Raw genomic sequence first — 12,910 nt, 5'->3', positions numbered from 1 at the left:
TAAAGTAATTAGACTAAATGAAAAGTAATAATGCAATTGAAAAAACAATTAATATCATTTTAAACTTTGAAATGATAGAGAAATAGAAAGAAAATATTCAAAAAAATCTATTAAATAGGATCAGAGAGTACTTAGGACATGGATTTAGGGATAAATGAATATTTATGGCATAAATGATAACAACTTGTTTTTGTTAGATTATATAATATTAATATTATTATTGGTTTATTAGTTTATTACATTACACCAACAAAGTGCCGTTGGAAGTTGGATATCTCTCTGGTTTGAGAGAGAGAGAGAGAGATTCATAAGAAGAGAAAGCGTGTGGTGATGTGATTGTGGAAGAGAGGAGCATTGCCAATTGTCCCTTCATGTGAAACTCACGGCAAATATGAGGCCACCTTCTGAAGAGATCGTTTCATTTTCATAACAAATAAAATGAATGAACATGTCAGCTCTAATATGAATAATGAGCTGGTTTGATGAACTGTGTTTCTCTTCCAATCTATTCCCCTTAATTGAAATCCTTTGATTCCATTGCTTCATCTCAACACACCCTTTTGATTGCCTACCCTTCTGTTGCAAGTCCTGTGATCTCTTTCCTTTTCTATGGACCCAAAAGAATTATGCTCCACAGATATGATTGATGGTCAGTGTTTTCATTTTATTGCTCTCATTCACATGCACATACAGTTTTTGTTTATGCATGGTTTTCTATGCTTTCCTATGTGGCTTGTTTTACTTTTGCTTACATTTTATGTATTTTCGTTACAAAGGAAAAGTTTAACTGCTTTGAGACTTTGTAGGAAGTTGATTTTCCTTTAGTTAACCAAGCCACTTTTGCTATGGGACTTGATTTAGGGATCAAACACTCTTAAGGGGTGATATTTGAGCCACATCTCTTAGCTGTTCGATTTAATGTTTATTAAAACTTTTAGGTTTACCTTCTTCTAGCTGAGGATCTTGTCATTAATATATGTCATATAACAGTAATATTGTTTATGAATAGCAATATTTCTAAATTGTCCTGTCAGTGATTGCAAACCTCTACCTAGAGTGCTTTTTGAATAATTAAGATCTTATAATTGTAGATGTTTGCTAGAAAAATAGTTTTTTTTTCTATTATTAAGTGTCCCAGGCAGTGTGGCTGTCAAATTATGTTCTTTTGTGGTCCACTTTTATGTCCAGGTGCTATTTCTTCTCTCCTTCCTTCAATTTTAGGGAAAATATAATAATATGGCAGAGCACATACTAAGTTCATAAATAGGTTTCAGTTACCATGGGTCCCTTTCTTTTTCATATGATATGATTGTATTTGTTTCAGTTGGTCAATTTGTCAATTTCAAACTTCCATTTTGAAAGGAAAAGTGAGAAATACTTTATTTGAAGAATTATTTCATTTACAAGTGAATTTTTTTGTGCTAAAACTTCCAATGTTATTATTTCAATTCTTTTCAGAGGAATGGCAATGAACTTTTAACCTCACCAAGCCACATAGGACTGTTTTTGAAGTTAGTAGTGTCAAGTCAATGGATATTCTCATAAAACTTTATTCTAGTAAAACAGAAAATTAACTCTCTCTTGTCTATATTGTGTACATATCCTCTTATGAAAGAATTTTTTGACTGCACATTATTTGCGTGAAATTCCCCTATTCATTTATTAATTATTTGGAAATGATCACTCTTCATGTACTTAAAAATTAAGAAGAGAAAATAGAGAACAAAAAAATGTTTCCTTTAACCAAAGTAACCTATTCCTTTGGATGAAGTAATATGGGAAATGTATGGTTCTGTAGTGATCTGACCCTGTGTGAAAGCATTGTAAAACAAGGACCTACATTCTTTAATGGAAAGCAAATGAAACTGTTTACATGGCTTGTCTAAGAAATTTTACAGTGGTGTATTTTTGTGAATCTTTCAAGTAAAACAGTTATGGTACAAAATACTATTTTTGTATTGGTGGTTCAGTATCTATGTTATCTTACTTTCTGTTCTCTCATCTCTTTGAAACGTAAGAGATATTTTGCACTGTGTGGTCTGGTATGCTCTTTACATAAACAACTTTTTTTCCTTGTGATTTTGGTGTCCACCAGGCACTGTTGCTGCACACATCAAGAGGCCATGCAGTTCTCTTCCAACAGTTATTGTCATTGGTGCTGGAATATCAGGAATTGCTGCTGCACGAAGTCTCTATGATGCATCTTTTAAGGTGCTATATCATTATTGTCAGATTCATCTTTATTTACTTATTCTTTCTATTGCTTTTTTCTTTGTCTTATTCCCATCATTTGGTTAGGTGATTGTACTGGAGTCAAGGGATAGGGTAGGAGGCAGGATATACACTGATTACTCATTTGGCTGTCCTGTAGATATGGGAGCCTCATGGTAAGTTCTACTCGAACTACAATTTTGTTTTCTTTGTTGCTAGCACGTTGTTTTGGAATTGGAAGATGATCTGAACTTGTGAACCTTGTTCACCATCTTCTAACTTGCCATTCATTAATTTGGTGTGCTCATTTTAGGTTCTTAGCCTTACTGCACCAACTCCCTAGACATGCAGAGATTGAAAAAGTTCCTCTTATTGCCAATTTTCAACCATTCTTTTATATGGTTGGTCCTCAGAAAAATATCCATCCTCAATGAAACAATGTGTGCAGAGTTTTCTAAAAGTGTGAACTGCAACTTAGGGGATGTTTTCCCGGTAATTTCATTACATTGCCTAAGAGATTTAAAGCTTCTAAGCACCAATGTTGATATGAAATTTCCAATTTAGTAATAAAAATAATAATAAGCCTTTCTCATCCAATTTAGTGTATTTGTTGTGACTCCAGTACCAGTTGTACCAAAAATGACAAGTCCCTTGTACTGTCCTTCCAGTAGTATAACAGCAATGATAACCTTATTTATTATTTTGTTTAGTTTATATTTTTCTTTTAATTTTGTCAATCTAGTGCTAATATTTTTTTGTATTCTAGTCATTTCTAAATTATCCCTTTTGTCAATCATTTCTAAATTCTAGTCAGATAGTGGCTTTCCTCTCGTCTTTTAATTTTCTTCACACTCACGAGACTTAAAATTCAGTACCTTATGAGAAATGTAATGTGGTCATTATCCCTTTATTGAAATTTGTTTCAAAAAGTCATTCTCAAAGCTAAATGTATTTTTTAAATGTGAAGCAACGAAATGAGTCAGAATTCAATAACTTTGTTTTTATTTTATTGATTCTTTTCCAGGCTACATGGTGTTTGCAATGAGAATCCCTTGGCACCATTGATACGTGGTTTAGGGCTCACATTGTATCGTACCAGTTGTGATAACTCTGTCTTATATGATCATGACTTGGAAAGGTAATAATTTAGATTTCATCTCCATGTTTCTGCAAGATTGATGTATTGCATGAGCCTTAACCTTTTATTATGCGTAGACAATTCTACAATCTGTCTCTAATGGAACTGAAGCATTCACATATAATTTTCTAACGAGTGAGGAACATCTGAAACTTTTGCAATTGTACTACTTTGCTTTCTAGTAATGCTGTTTCATCTTTATAGCTGTATGCTATTTAACATTGATGGTCATCAAGTCCCTCAACAAATGGTAATGGAAGTTGGAGACACTTTCAAGAGAATTCTAGCAGAGGTAAGATCTTTGTTGCATATGGCTTGTGTTTCTTCTTAATCATGAATGAAACTGTGATTATCTTAAACTGTAATCTATTGGATTTCTTGTGATATTTCTAGACAGTGAAAGTGAGGGATGATCATCCTGATGACATGCCTATTCTCCAAGCAATTTCAATCGTGTTAAATAGACATCCAGGACTAAGGTAAGAGATTGATAAGAGCATATATTGTATACAAGCACTGAGGCTTGAAGTTTCAATCTATCAGTGTAACATGACAGTTTCTGCAGGCTACAAGGACTAGCTCATGAAGTGCTGCAATGGTATATATGCAGAATGGAAGCTTGGTTTGCTACTGATGCAGATATGATATCACTGAAAACCTGGGATCAGGCAAGTGTCATTATATTAGTTGAAGACACAAGATTCTCTTTGCCTTGAACTTTCACATGTGTTGTTTTCCGGTTCATTTATACTTGAGTCTGATTTCATTATGAAATCTCGTTTAGCCACTAGGTCCCTGGTTAGATAATTGTTGATTATAACTGATGAATTCTGGTTTGTTGAAACTTTTAGAATAAGCAGAAAGCTTTGAGTTACCAACTTTTATGAAACATACACGGTATTCTTTTCTACTGAACATTATATTTCTGAACTTCATTAAAATTCTAGAAGAAAATACAAAAACAACCAAAGCCTTATCCCTTCATCAAGTACAATTAAATTGTAGTGATTGGATTCTTACGCTCTTAAGTAAAAAAAGTTACGCTCTAATTATTAGATGTAACTTGTGGTCTAATGGTAAATACTGATCCAACAAAATTGTCACATTATGTTATAGGTCATCTAAGTCAAACATTAACCCTATATAATTTGAGGAAACTGAAAATAATCATATGAAGTCAATTCACTTTCTTTCGTGGTTTTGAATCTTTTAGACTTTCAGTGTCTTTTTTTCTAAAATGAAAAGACCATGGTTATGAAAGTACAAGATAGACATATTGTATGAGTTTGAGTTTGAGATAGACTTGTTCATCAAGTAATCAAAGCAAATTTGAAAATATAATGCACTTAATCAAATTAATTTGAATTTGTATAATGATAATAGATTGACTGTGACATTGGGCGGGTGGGACTGGGCCAAGATTTTCAATGTTCGAACAAGCTTGGTGAATTTCACAAGACTGATAAATTATATGGATTTTCGTTATAATATTTAAGTATTGCCTGCATTGGTAACTTTGTGCTAATTTGGGTACTAATATGAAAACTACCTATCTGTTTTTCTATTTTCTTCTATAGAAGTCTTAGCTGAACAAGCTATACTTCCGCATCACACTTATGTGTTACCCTGTTAGGTCCTTGATTCATCAAGTTATTCCGTTGGTTGAAGTGATAAAATTTAAATCAAGGTTCCGTCTGTATGTAGAAGATGAGCTTGGCATTGTTTAGTATTCAAATGAATGCTGGTATTGCTCTTGTTCTTGGTTTTCGTACAGGAGCATGTCCTCACTGGTGGCCATGGACTCGTGGTGCAAGGATATGATCCTGTTGTAAAAGCTCTTGCAACTGATCTCGATATACGCTTGAACCACAGGTTTGTGTATAATTTATTGACCAAGCTATATGATTTGTTACATAATCGTTTTCATGATTTGTGTCACGACATGCAAAAAAGAAAAGAAAAGAAAATTTATGTGGAATTTATTACCATTTTTCGCAGCTTCTATTAATAAGAAACGCATACCAATTTTTTCTGTCCCTCTCATGGGGGTGATTAGGGTGCAAAGTTTTGATCCTTTTTGTGAAACCTCATATGTAGGGTGACCAAAATATCCAATGGTTACAACATGGTAATGGTCACCGTTGAGGATGGCAGAAACTTTGTTGCTGACGCTGTTATTCTAACTGTTCCTATTGGAATCCTTAAGGCCAATTCAATTGAATTTACACCAAAATTGCCTGAATGGAAGATTGCAGCAATTAAAGATATTGGTGTGGGAAATGAAAATAAAGTTGCCCTTAGATTTGATAGAGTATTTTGGCCTAATGTAGAAGTTCTGGGAATGGTTGCACCCACCTCTTATGCCTGTGGTTATTTTCTCAATCTCCACAAAGCAACAGGTCATCCAATTCTTGTGTATATGGCAGCTGGAAGGTTTGCTTATGACCTTGAAAAGCTATCTGATGAATCAGCTGCAAATTTTGTAATGCAACAGCTCAAGAACATGTTTCCTCATGCTTCTATGCCTGTAAGTTCACCTCTCGTGCCATGTGTTTCTTTATTCTCTACATCCACTTTCATGAGCCTGGATTTTGAGTTTGATGGACTATTGCAGGTTCAATATCTTGTGTCACATTGGGGAACAGATCCAAACTCTCTTGGCTGTTATGCATGTGATTTAGTTGGGAAGCCAGATGATGTGTATGAGAGGCTTCGTGCACCATTGGGTAATATATTCTTTGGTGGAGAAGCTGTCAGCATGGATGACCACCAGGGATCTGTGCATGGAGCTTACTCTGCTGGGGTCATGGCTGCTGAAAATTGTCAAAGACATCTTCTACAGAAACAAGGCCACATACAAAATCTCCCTCTTGTTCCTGCTGTTAGGCATGAAATGTTTGAAACTACTATACCTCTTCAAATCTCTAGGATGTGATTTGTGTACCTTCTGTTCTTGAAGATGAGAACAATGCTCAAAAGAATGAGTTGTTGATTAGAGTAAATGCACATTGTAGTTCAACTTAAACCATAGTTAGTAAAATATTAGGCAAGCAAAAACCATATCCTCCAAGAACTTCATCATCAAAGCTAACTTTTATCCAGTATCTACATTACACAATGGAGGTGTTACAGATTGTGCAATCTCATACACAAACAAAATGAAAACAAAAACGCTAAAGAAAATGGTGCAAAAAAACAACTCACCTTCACCACCAACCTCACCAACACCAACCACAAACCATCACCTCAACCACAAAGCACCCCACAAACAACCATCACAATGAACCAGCACCCTTCAAAATGAATAACAAATCACCCACAAAACCAAAACCCTAACATATACTGACAAGGGGTAGGGATGAAATTTCAAAATTATATGGAGGTGCAGTAAGAATCAATGGAGGTGGAGAGAGAATTTTCCGTTATTATTCTTACATTTCTCTAACATGACTGTTTCTTCCTGCACCTCCATATCTTCTTCTGCCACCTCCATACACAACATGAAAATACATTTTTCTCCTTCTTGTGCCACCCCCATAGAGTAGTTTCCGAATTATGTAATTCGGAAACTCATTTGAAAAAAGACTTCCGGATTACATAATCCGGAAGCTAAATAAGACTTCCGGATTATGTAATCCGAAAAGTAATCATGTATCTGAAAAAAGACTACCGGATTATGTAATCCGGAAGGTAATTACAAATTTAAAAAATACTTCCGGATTACATAATCCGGAATATTATATAGGGGCATTTTCGGAAATTTGAAAATTTATGGAGGTGAAAGAAGAAGGTATGGAGGTGCAGGAAGAAAGAGTCCTCTAACATTATATCCAAGTCCAATCTTTAGAGGCCCTCCACTGCATCTTCTTTAGGCAATTACTTCCTGCACCGTAATTTCAATGTGAAACGACAAAAGTGCCCTTAAATAAAATGGGGGTACAAATGAAAATACATTCCGAACACCTTTTTTCAGAATATGTTTTTGGATTTTTTCCCTCAATGAATTTTTTTGTATTATGATATTGTTTTTCTAGAATGAGATTTTGGTTTTTTAATTCTATTCTAAATTTTTATTTCCAAAACATAATAATCTCTTCCAGCTTGTTTGGAATGTATTATTTCCAATTCTAGATTTTTATTTCTGAAATAAGGGATATTTTTGAAAATTTAAAAGTATGTAAGGTGTAGGTTAAAAAAATTGGATGCAAGAAGAATTTGTCTTTTTCTTTACCCTGATCCAAGCCCAAAAGTTCAATAAACACAAACAAAACAAATAGTAACAGAGACAAAGTTCCACGCATTTTTTGCGTTTGGCTGGGGACAAGAGCCAGAAGCGCGTTACACAGCGAGCCACACAATACACAGTACGATGAGGATCTTCGGCAAACACGTTTTCCCAAGCCAGATTATACTTTTTGCTTCTGGGTATGATTGCATACCTTCTACTTCAATTCAATTTTCTAATGAATTTCAGTTCCAATGATTTGCAATTCCATTAAGTTGTTCGTTATAAACGCGCTTAAACGTGCAAACCTTAACATAACAGGCTTCTGTTCTTTGCATCAACAACCTATGATGTCCATAGATCCATCAAGAACAACCAAACACCCCCTTCCCAAGAGCAACTCAAAGCCCTTCAAGACTACATCGAATCTGCGCGTCGCTCCCGTTAAATCAACGGCCCCTATTCTGCGTCATTTTATCAACACTCTCGTATGCATTAGTGCTGTAACATCAACACTTTCGATTATGTAATTTTTAGCCGTATTCAATTTTCCTTGGTAAAATAACTTACAGCATAACATTAACCGTGACTTTACAAGTTATGTTAGAAAAATATTAAAAAAAAGTTTATAACTTAATTTTTATATATAAAATCGAAAGTGTTCACATTTTACTTTTTATGTTTTTGAAACTTTTTATTTTGATAATAGTTATGTAGCAAAATTTAATTGTAGTCATTATTGTTATTATCATGAAAAGAATGTTCACATCCTATGTATTGTTATAGTGCTAGTTTCTTACTGCATTTGAATCGGTTGCCTAAGAAAATATTTTAAAACCTTTTTTCTTCATATATCTTATATGCTGGGTTGCTATACTCAAATTATATTAATTTTAAATATTCCTACTTGTATCGGTCGGGACCGGACGACCGCATGGTTCAGATTAAAATTATCTAACTAACGTGGTCACACATGGGACAAACGGTTAATTCCCACTAAACAACAAACGCACGTGAGCACTCCCCAGATTTTCGGGAACATCCCCTAGATCCCAGGAAACCACCTAACACGACCCAAAAACCAGAAAACACGTGGCGAACCACTAACGACCCAGAGGGCCCAAGTCCAAGGGGAACGTACAAAAGAAGGAAAAGAAAGAGAAAAAGGTATGTTATTCATTCTCGAAAGGACTTCCACTGAGAGAGATTACTGACTTGAGCGTCGGAGCGCAATCGCAGGTACCCCCGCCGGCCGACCGAGGCACGCAAGGAAGAAGGAAACTCGAAGGACAGGACAATTGAGAGTGGAGCAGACACCTTGTATCGACGTGAATAAACATTACTCAGTCCCCGATATCCATACAGGTACAATTGGCGCCCACCGTGGGGCCGAGTAATCATTATTCCCAGACCCAAAGACCCCAACGCTTGAAGATGGGCTCAACGGCAAACAACAACAATGATATCTCTGAAGAGTATAGGACCATACTCCAAACTCTCCAGGTTCAGATGCAGGAATTACTCCAAAAAGGAGTCATCGACCAACTTCGCCAAGATGAAGAAAGGAAAAGACGAGAAGAGGAGCGCCAGCGGCACGCGGAAGAGATAGCCCAATTGAAAGAGCAGAACAAGAGATTGTTGGATAGGCTCGAGCAATCTGAACGTGAAGGGCATTCGCGTGCGCCTTCTCCATCACCGTTCCAATCAGGAACAAAAACAATAGCCCAGACTATACCTCACATGTCACTCATTCAACACACCCATCAAAGTGTAAAGCCAGTAACTCCAAACAAGGTAACAAACCCGAAAGGCCATCCGTTCACTGACGACATCATAGCCACTCCTCTCCCTGACAAGTGGAGGGGCTTAACGATAAATCTTTATGACGGATCTACAGATCCAGACGAACATCTGAATATATTTAGAACTCAAATGACCCTTTACACAACCGACCGAACGGTATGGTGTAAAGTCTTCCCCACCTCTCTCAGGGAAGGCCCCCTTGGATGGTTTTCTGACCTTCCACCCAATTCCATTACAAGCTTCGACGCCTTGGAATTGAAGTTCACAACGCAATATGCCACAAGTAGACCTCATCGGACATCCTCCATGTCCCTTCTAAATGTCAAACAAGAAAGGGGAGAATCATTGAGAACATTCATGAACAGATTTAGTAAAGTGTGTATGAGCATTCGTAATCTTAATCCAGAAATAGCCATGCATCATTTGGTCTCGGCCATACTGCCGGGGAGGTTCACGGAAAGCCTTATCAAACGGCCTCCGTGCGATATGGACGAATTAAGAACAAGAGCAACAAAGTTCATGCAGATAGAAGAACATATCGACTATCATCGAAAAACTTATGTTGAGAACACAGACAAAAGCAAAGGGATTCGTCCCCCCACAGTACCGACCGATCGAGAACGGCATCGCCCCAATAGGGGTCCTCGTTTCCACAGCTACACTCCCTTGATTGTACCAAGGGGCAAGATTCTCGACGAAGCACTACAAATTGAATTGATTCCGGCATTGAAGCAGTCACAAACCCCTCCCAATGCCGACACCAGTAAACGTTGCCAATACCATCGTAACTTTGGCCACACGACCGAAGGATGCCAAGCGCTGAAAGACAAAATTGAAGAACTCGTCCAGGCCGGTCATCTCCGCAAGTTCGTGAAAACCACCATCACTGCACCCAGGTCACCTCAGCGCGACCATGACCCCTGAGAACGTTCGAGACGGAGAGACGACCGGACCCATGACAACCACTATCGTTCAAACAGAAGGAAAAGAAGTGAAAGTCCGATCAGACGAACGAGGCCTCAGAGCGAAAGCCCTGAACGTAGAAGTCGAACTAAACAAAAAGTTCGCGAAGTCATCAATACAATCGCTGGACCAGTGTCGCTCGGTCAGCCCCCTCAAGAAATTAATTACATTGCAGGTGGTTTTGCGGGCGGAGGATGCTCTAATTCGGCAAGGAAAAAACATTTGAGAGCAGTTCAATCCGTTCATTCGACCTCAACACAACGCCGACCGCATATACCACCAATCACTTTCACTGACGCTGACTTCACAGCAATTGATCCATCTCAAGATGACCCCATGGTAATAACTGTGGAAATAGATAAGTTCGCAATCGCAAAAGTGTTGGTAGATCAGGGTAGCTCGGTCGACATCCTTTACTGGGAAACGTTTAAGAAGATGAAGATTTCAGAAGCAGAAATACAACCCTACAACGAGCAGATAGTTGGTTTCTCAGGGGAAAGGGTAGACACGAAAGGATTTATCGACCTATACACCACGTTCGGCGATGATTACCTCAGCAAGACCATCAACATACGATATCTACTCGTTAATGCCAATACATCGTACAATATTTTGCTCGGTCGGCCATCTATCAATAGATTGAAAGCCATTGTCTCGACTCCTCATCTAGCTATGAAGTTCCCCTCGGTCAATGGAGATATAGCAACCGTGCATGTAGACCAGAAGATAGCACGAGAGTGTTATGTAGCTAGCCTGAAGATGGAGCCGACCCGAAGGCTCTATACCACGTCAGCCGAACGAACGACAGAGCGAAGAGGCCGATCGACAGAAAGACGCTCTAGAGGAAGAGAATCTAGACGACACTTGGTTGCCTTAGTCGATCTAGATCCTCGACTGGATGATCCCCGGATGGAAGCAGGGGAAGATCTTCAACCCATATTCCTCCGAGACAAAGACCGAAAAACGTACATGGGAACCTCTCTCAATCCAGACGACCGAGAGGCGGTCGGAAAAACATTAATAAAGAACGTTGATCTTTTCGCCTGGACGGCTGCAGACATGCCAGGGGTAAAATCAGATGTGATTACCCATCGATTGTCTGTTTATACAGAGGCCAGGCCGATCGCTCAAAAGAAAAGGAAACTAGGTGAAGAACGGCGCAAAGCCGCACGAGAGGAAACAGACAAGCTAATTCAAGCTGGTTTTATTCAAAAGGCCCACTATACGACATGGCTAGCCAATGTAGTGATGGTAAAAAAGGCGAATGGAAAATGGAGAATGTGCGTAGACTACACAGACCTTAACAAGGCATGTCCAAAAGACTCATATCCCCTACCTACTATCGACCGACTGGTCGACGGTGCAGCCGGTCATCAAATCCTAAGTTTCCTTGATGCTTATTCAGGTTACAATCAAATACAAATGTACCACCGTGATCGAGAGAAAACCGCGTTTAGAACGGATTCTGACAACTTCTTCTATGAAGTCATGCCGTTCGGCCTCAAGAACGCAGGAGCCACATACCAGCGACTCATGGATCATGTATTCCACGACATGATCGGTCGGAATGTGGAAGTATACGTTGACGACATCGTCGTCAAATCAAATTCTTGCGAACAACATGTTTCTGACTTAAAAGAAGTTTTTCAAGCTTTGCGTCAGTACCGCATGCGTTTAAATCCGGAGAAGTGCGCGTTCGGCGTGGAAGGTGGGAAGTTCTTAGGCTTCATGCTCACACATCGAGGTATAGAGGCTAATCCAGAAAAATGCAAGGCAATCACCGAAATGCGAAGTCCCAACGGACTCAAAGAGATCCAGAGACTAGTCGGCCGTCTCACGTCGTTGTCTCGATTCGTACCTAAGCTTGCCGAACGAACGAGACCCATCATAAAACTTTTGAAGAAAACGACTAAATTTGAATGGACAGATGAATGCGAACAAAATTTCCAACAGTTAAAAACATTCCTGACATCCCCACCGGTCATCCAGAAACCGAACGAACGGGAACCCATTGTGGTCTACCTCGCCGTCTCCAATGAAGCGGTGAGTTCCGCTCTGGTACAAGAAATTGAAGCGGAAGAACGACCGGTATATTTTGTAAGTCGAGTCTTACATGACGCAGAAACCCGGTACCAAATGGTCGAAAAAGTTGCCTTCGCTTTGGTCATTACCGCACGACGGATGCGGATGTATTTCCAAAATCACAAGGTCATTGTTAGGACTAACTATCCCATTATGAAGATTCTCACCAAACCTGACCTCGCCGGACGAATGATAGGTTGGGCAGTCGAACTGTCAGAATTCCACATCGAATACCAACCCAGGGGGGCCATCAAGTCCCAAGCCCTCGCCGACTTCACAGCAGAACTCACTCCCTATCCGACCGAACGAACTCCCCGATGGACACTATATGTAGATGGGTCATCAAACAGTCGTTCGTCCGGAGCAGGAGTTGTACTTGAAGGACCAGGGGAGATTGTTGTCGAACAAGCCATGAAATTTGAATTTAAAACTTCCAATAATCAAGCCGAATACGAAGCTATAATCGCAGGTTTGCATCTGGCGATTGA

General features: G+C 38.7%; 1 protein-coding gene and 1 long non-coding RNA gene across 8 annotated transcripts; both read left to right on the top strand.

Annotated features, from left to right (window-relative positions):
• Positions 1 to 230: 230 nt before the first annotated feature.
• On the top strand, positions 231 to 6,453 carry LOC137826003 (polyamine oxidase 5). Of its 7 annotated transcripts, none has more exons than XR_016515085.1 (10): positions 231 to 649; positions 2,096 to 2,211; positions 2,299 to 2,387; positions 3,236 to 3,349; positions 3,554 to 3,641; positions 3,743 to 3,828; positions 3,915 to 4,017; positions 5,124 to 5,221; positions 5,348 to 5,876; positions 5,964 to 6,453. XR_016515085.1 is itself a non-coding variant. In XM_068631840.1 (10 exons), exons 1-10 carry the CDS (start codon positions 610 to 612, stop codon positions 6,282 to 6,284), a joined length of 1,485 nt encoding a protein of 494 aa, XP_068487941.1. In that variant the 5' UTR covers positions 231 to 609; the 3' UTR covers positions 6,285 to 6,453. The 7 variants fall into 7 exon arrangements, 5 of the variants coding, with proteins under 5 accessions (XP_068487941.1, XP_068487940.1, XP_090150512.1 ...); XM_068631840.1 differs by having other exon boundaries at positions 5,447 to 5,876; XR_016515084.1 differs by having other exon boundaries at positions 263 to 649; positions 3,906 to 4,017; positions 5,680 to 5,876.
• Positions 6,454 to 7,631: 1,178 nt separating this feature from the next.
• On the top strand, positions 7,632 to 8,139 carry LOC137823396 (uncharacterized). Its single transcript, XR_011083120.1, has 2 exons — positions 7,632 to 7,774; positions 7,896 to 8,139. It is a non-coding gene; the product is annotated as an uncharacterized LOC137823396 (long non-coding RNA).
• The last annotated feature ends 4,771 nt before the right edge of the window (positions 8,140 to 12,910 follow it).

The sequence above is a fragment of the Phaseolus vulgaris genome, chromosome 8 (genome assembly GCF_051622355.1).
Source record: "Phaseolus vulgaris cultivar YP4 chromosome 8, ASM5162235v1, whole genome shotgun sequence".
In the NCBI taxonomy this organism is placed as follows: Eukaryota; Viridiplantae; Streptophyta; class Magnoliopsida; order Fabales; family Fabaceae; genus Phaseolus; species Phaseolus vulgaris.
The sequence above is the reverse complement of the archived record's forward strand: the minus strand, read 5'-3'. Positions and strand labels throughout refer to the sequence as shown.

Bases quoted from the DNA above. Each gene is read 5' to 3' on its own strand.
- LOC137826003 (XM_068631839.1), top strand. From the start codon at position 610: ATGGACCCAAAAGAATTATGCTCCACAGATATGATTGATG. The intron at 3,350-3,553 runs GTAATAATTTAG...TCATCTTTATAG, and splicing joins TATGATCATGACTTGGAAAG to CTGTATGCTATTTAACATTG. The intron at 3,829-3,905 runs GTAAGAGATTGA...GTAACATGACAG, and splicing joins AATAGACATCCAGGACTAAG to TTTCTGCAGGCTACAAGGAC.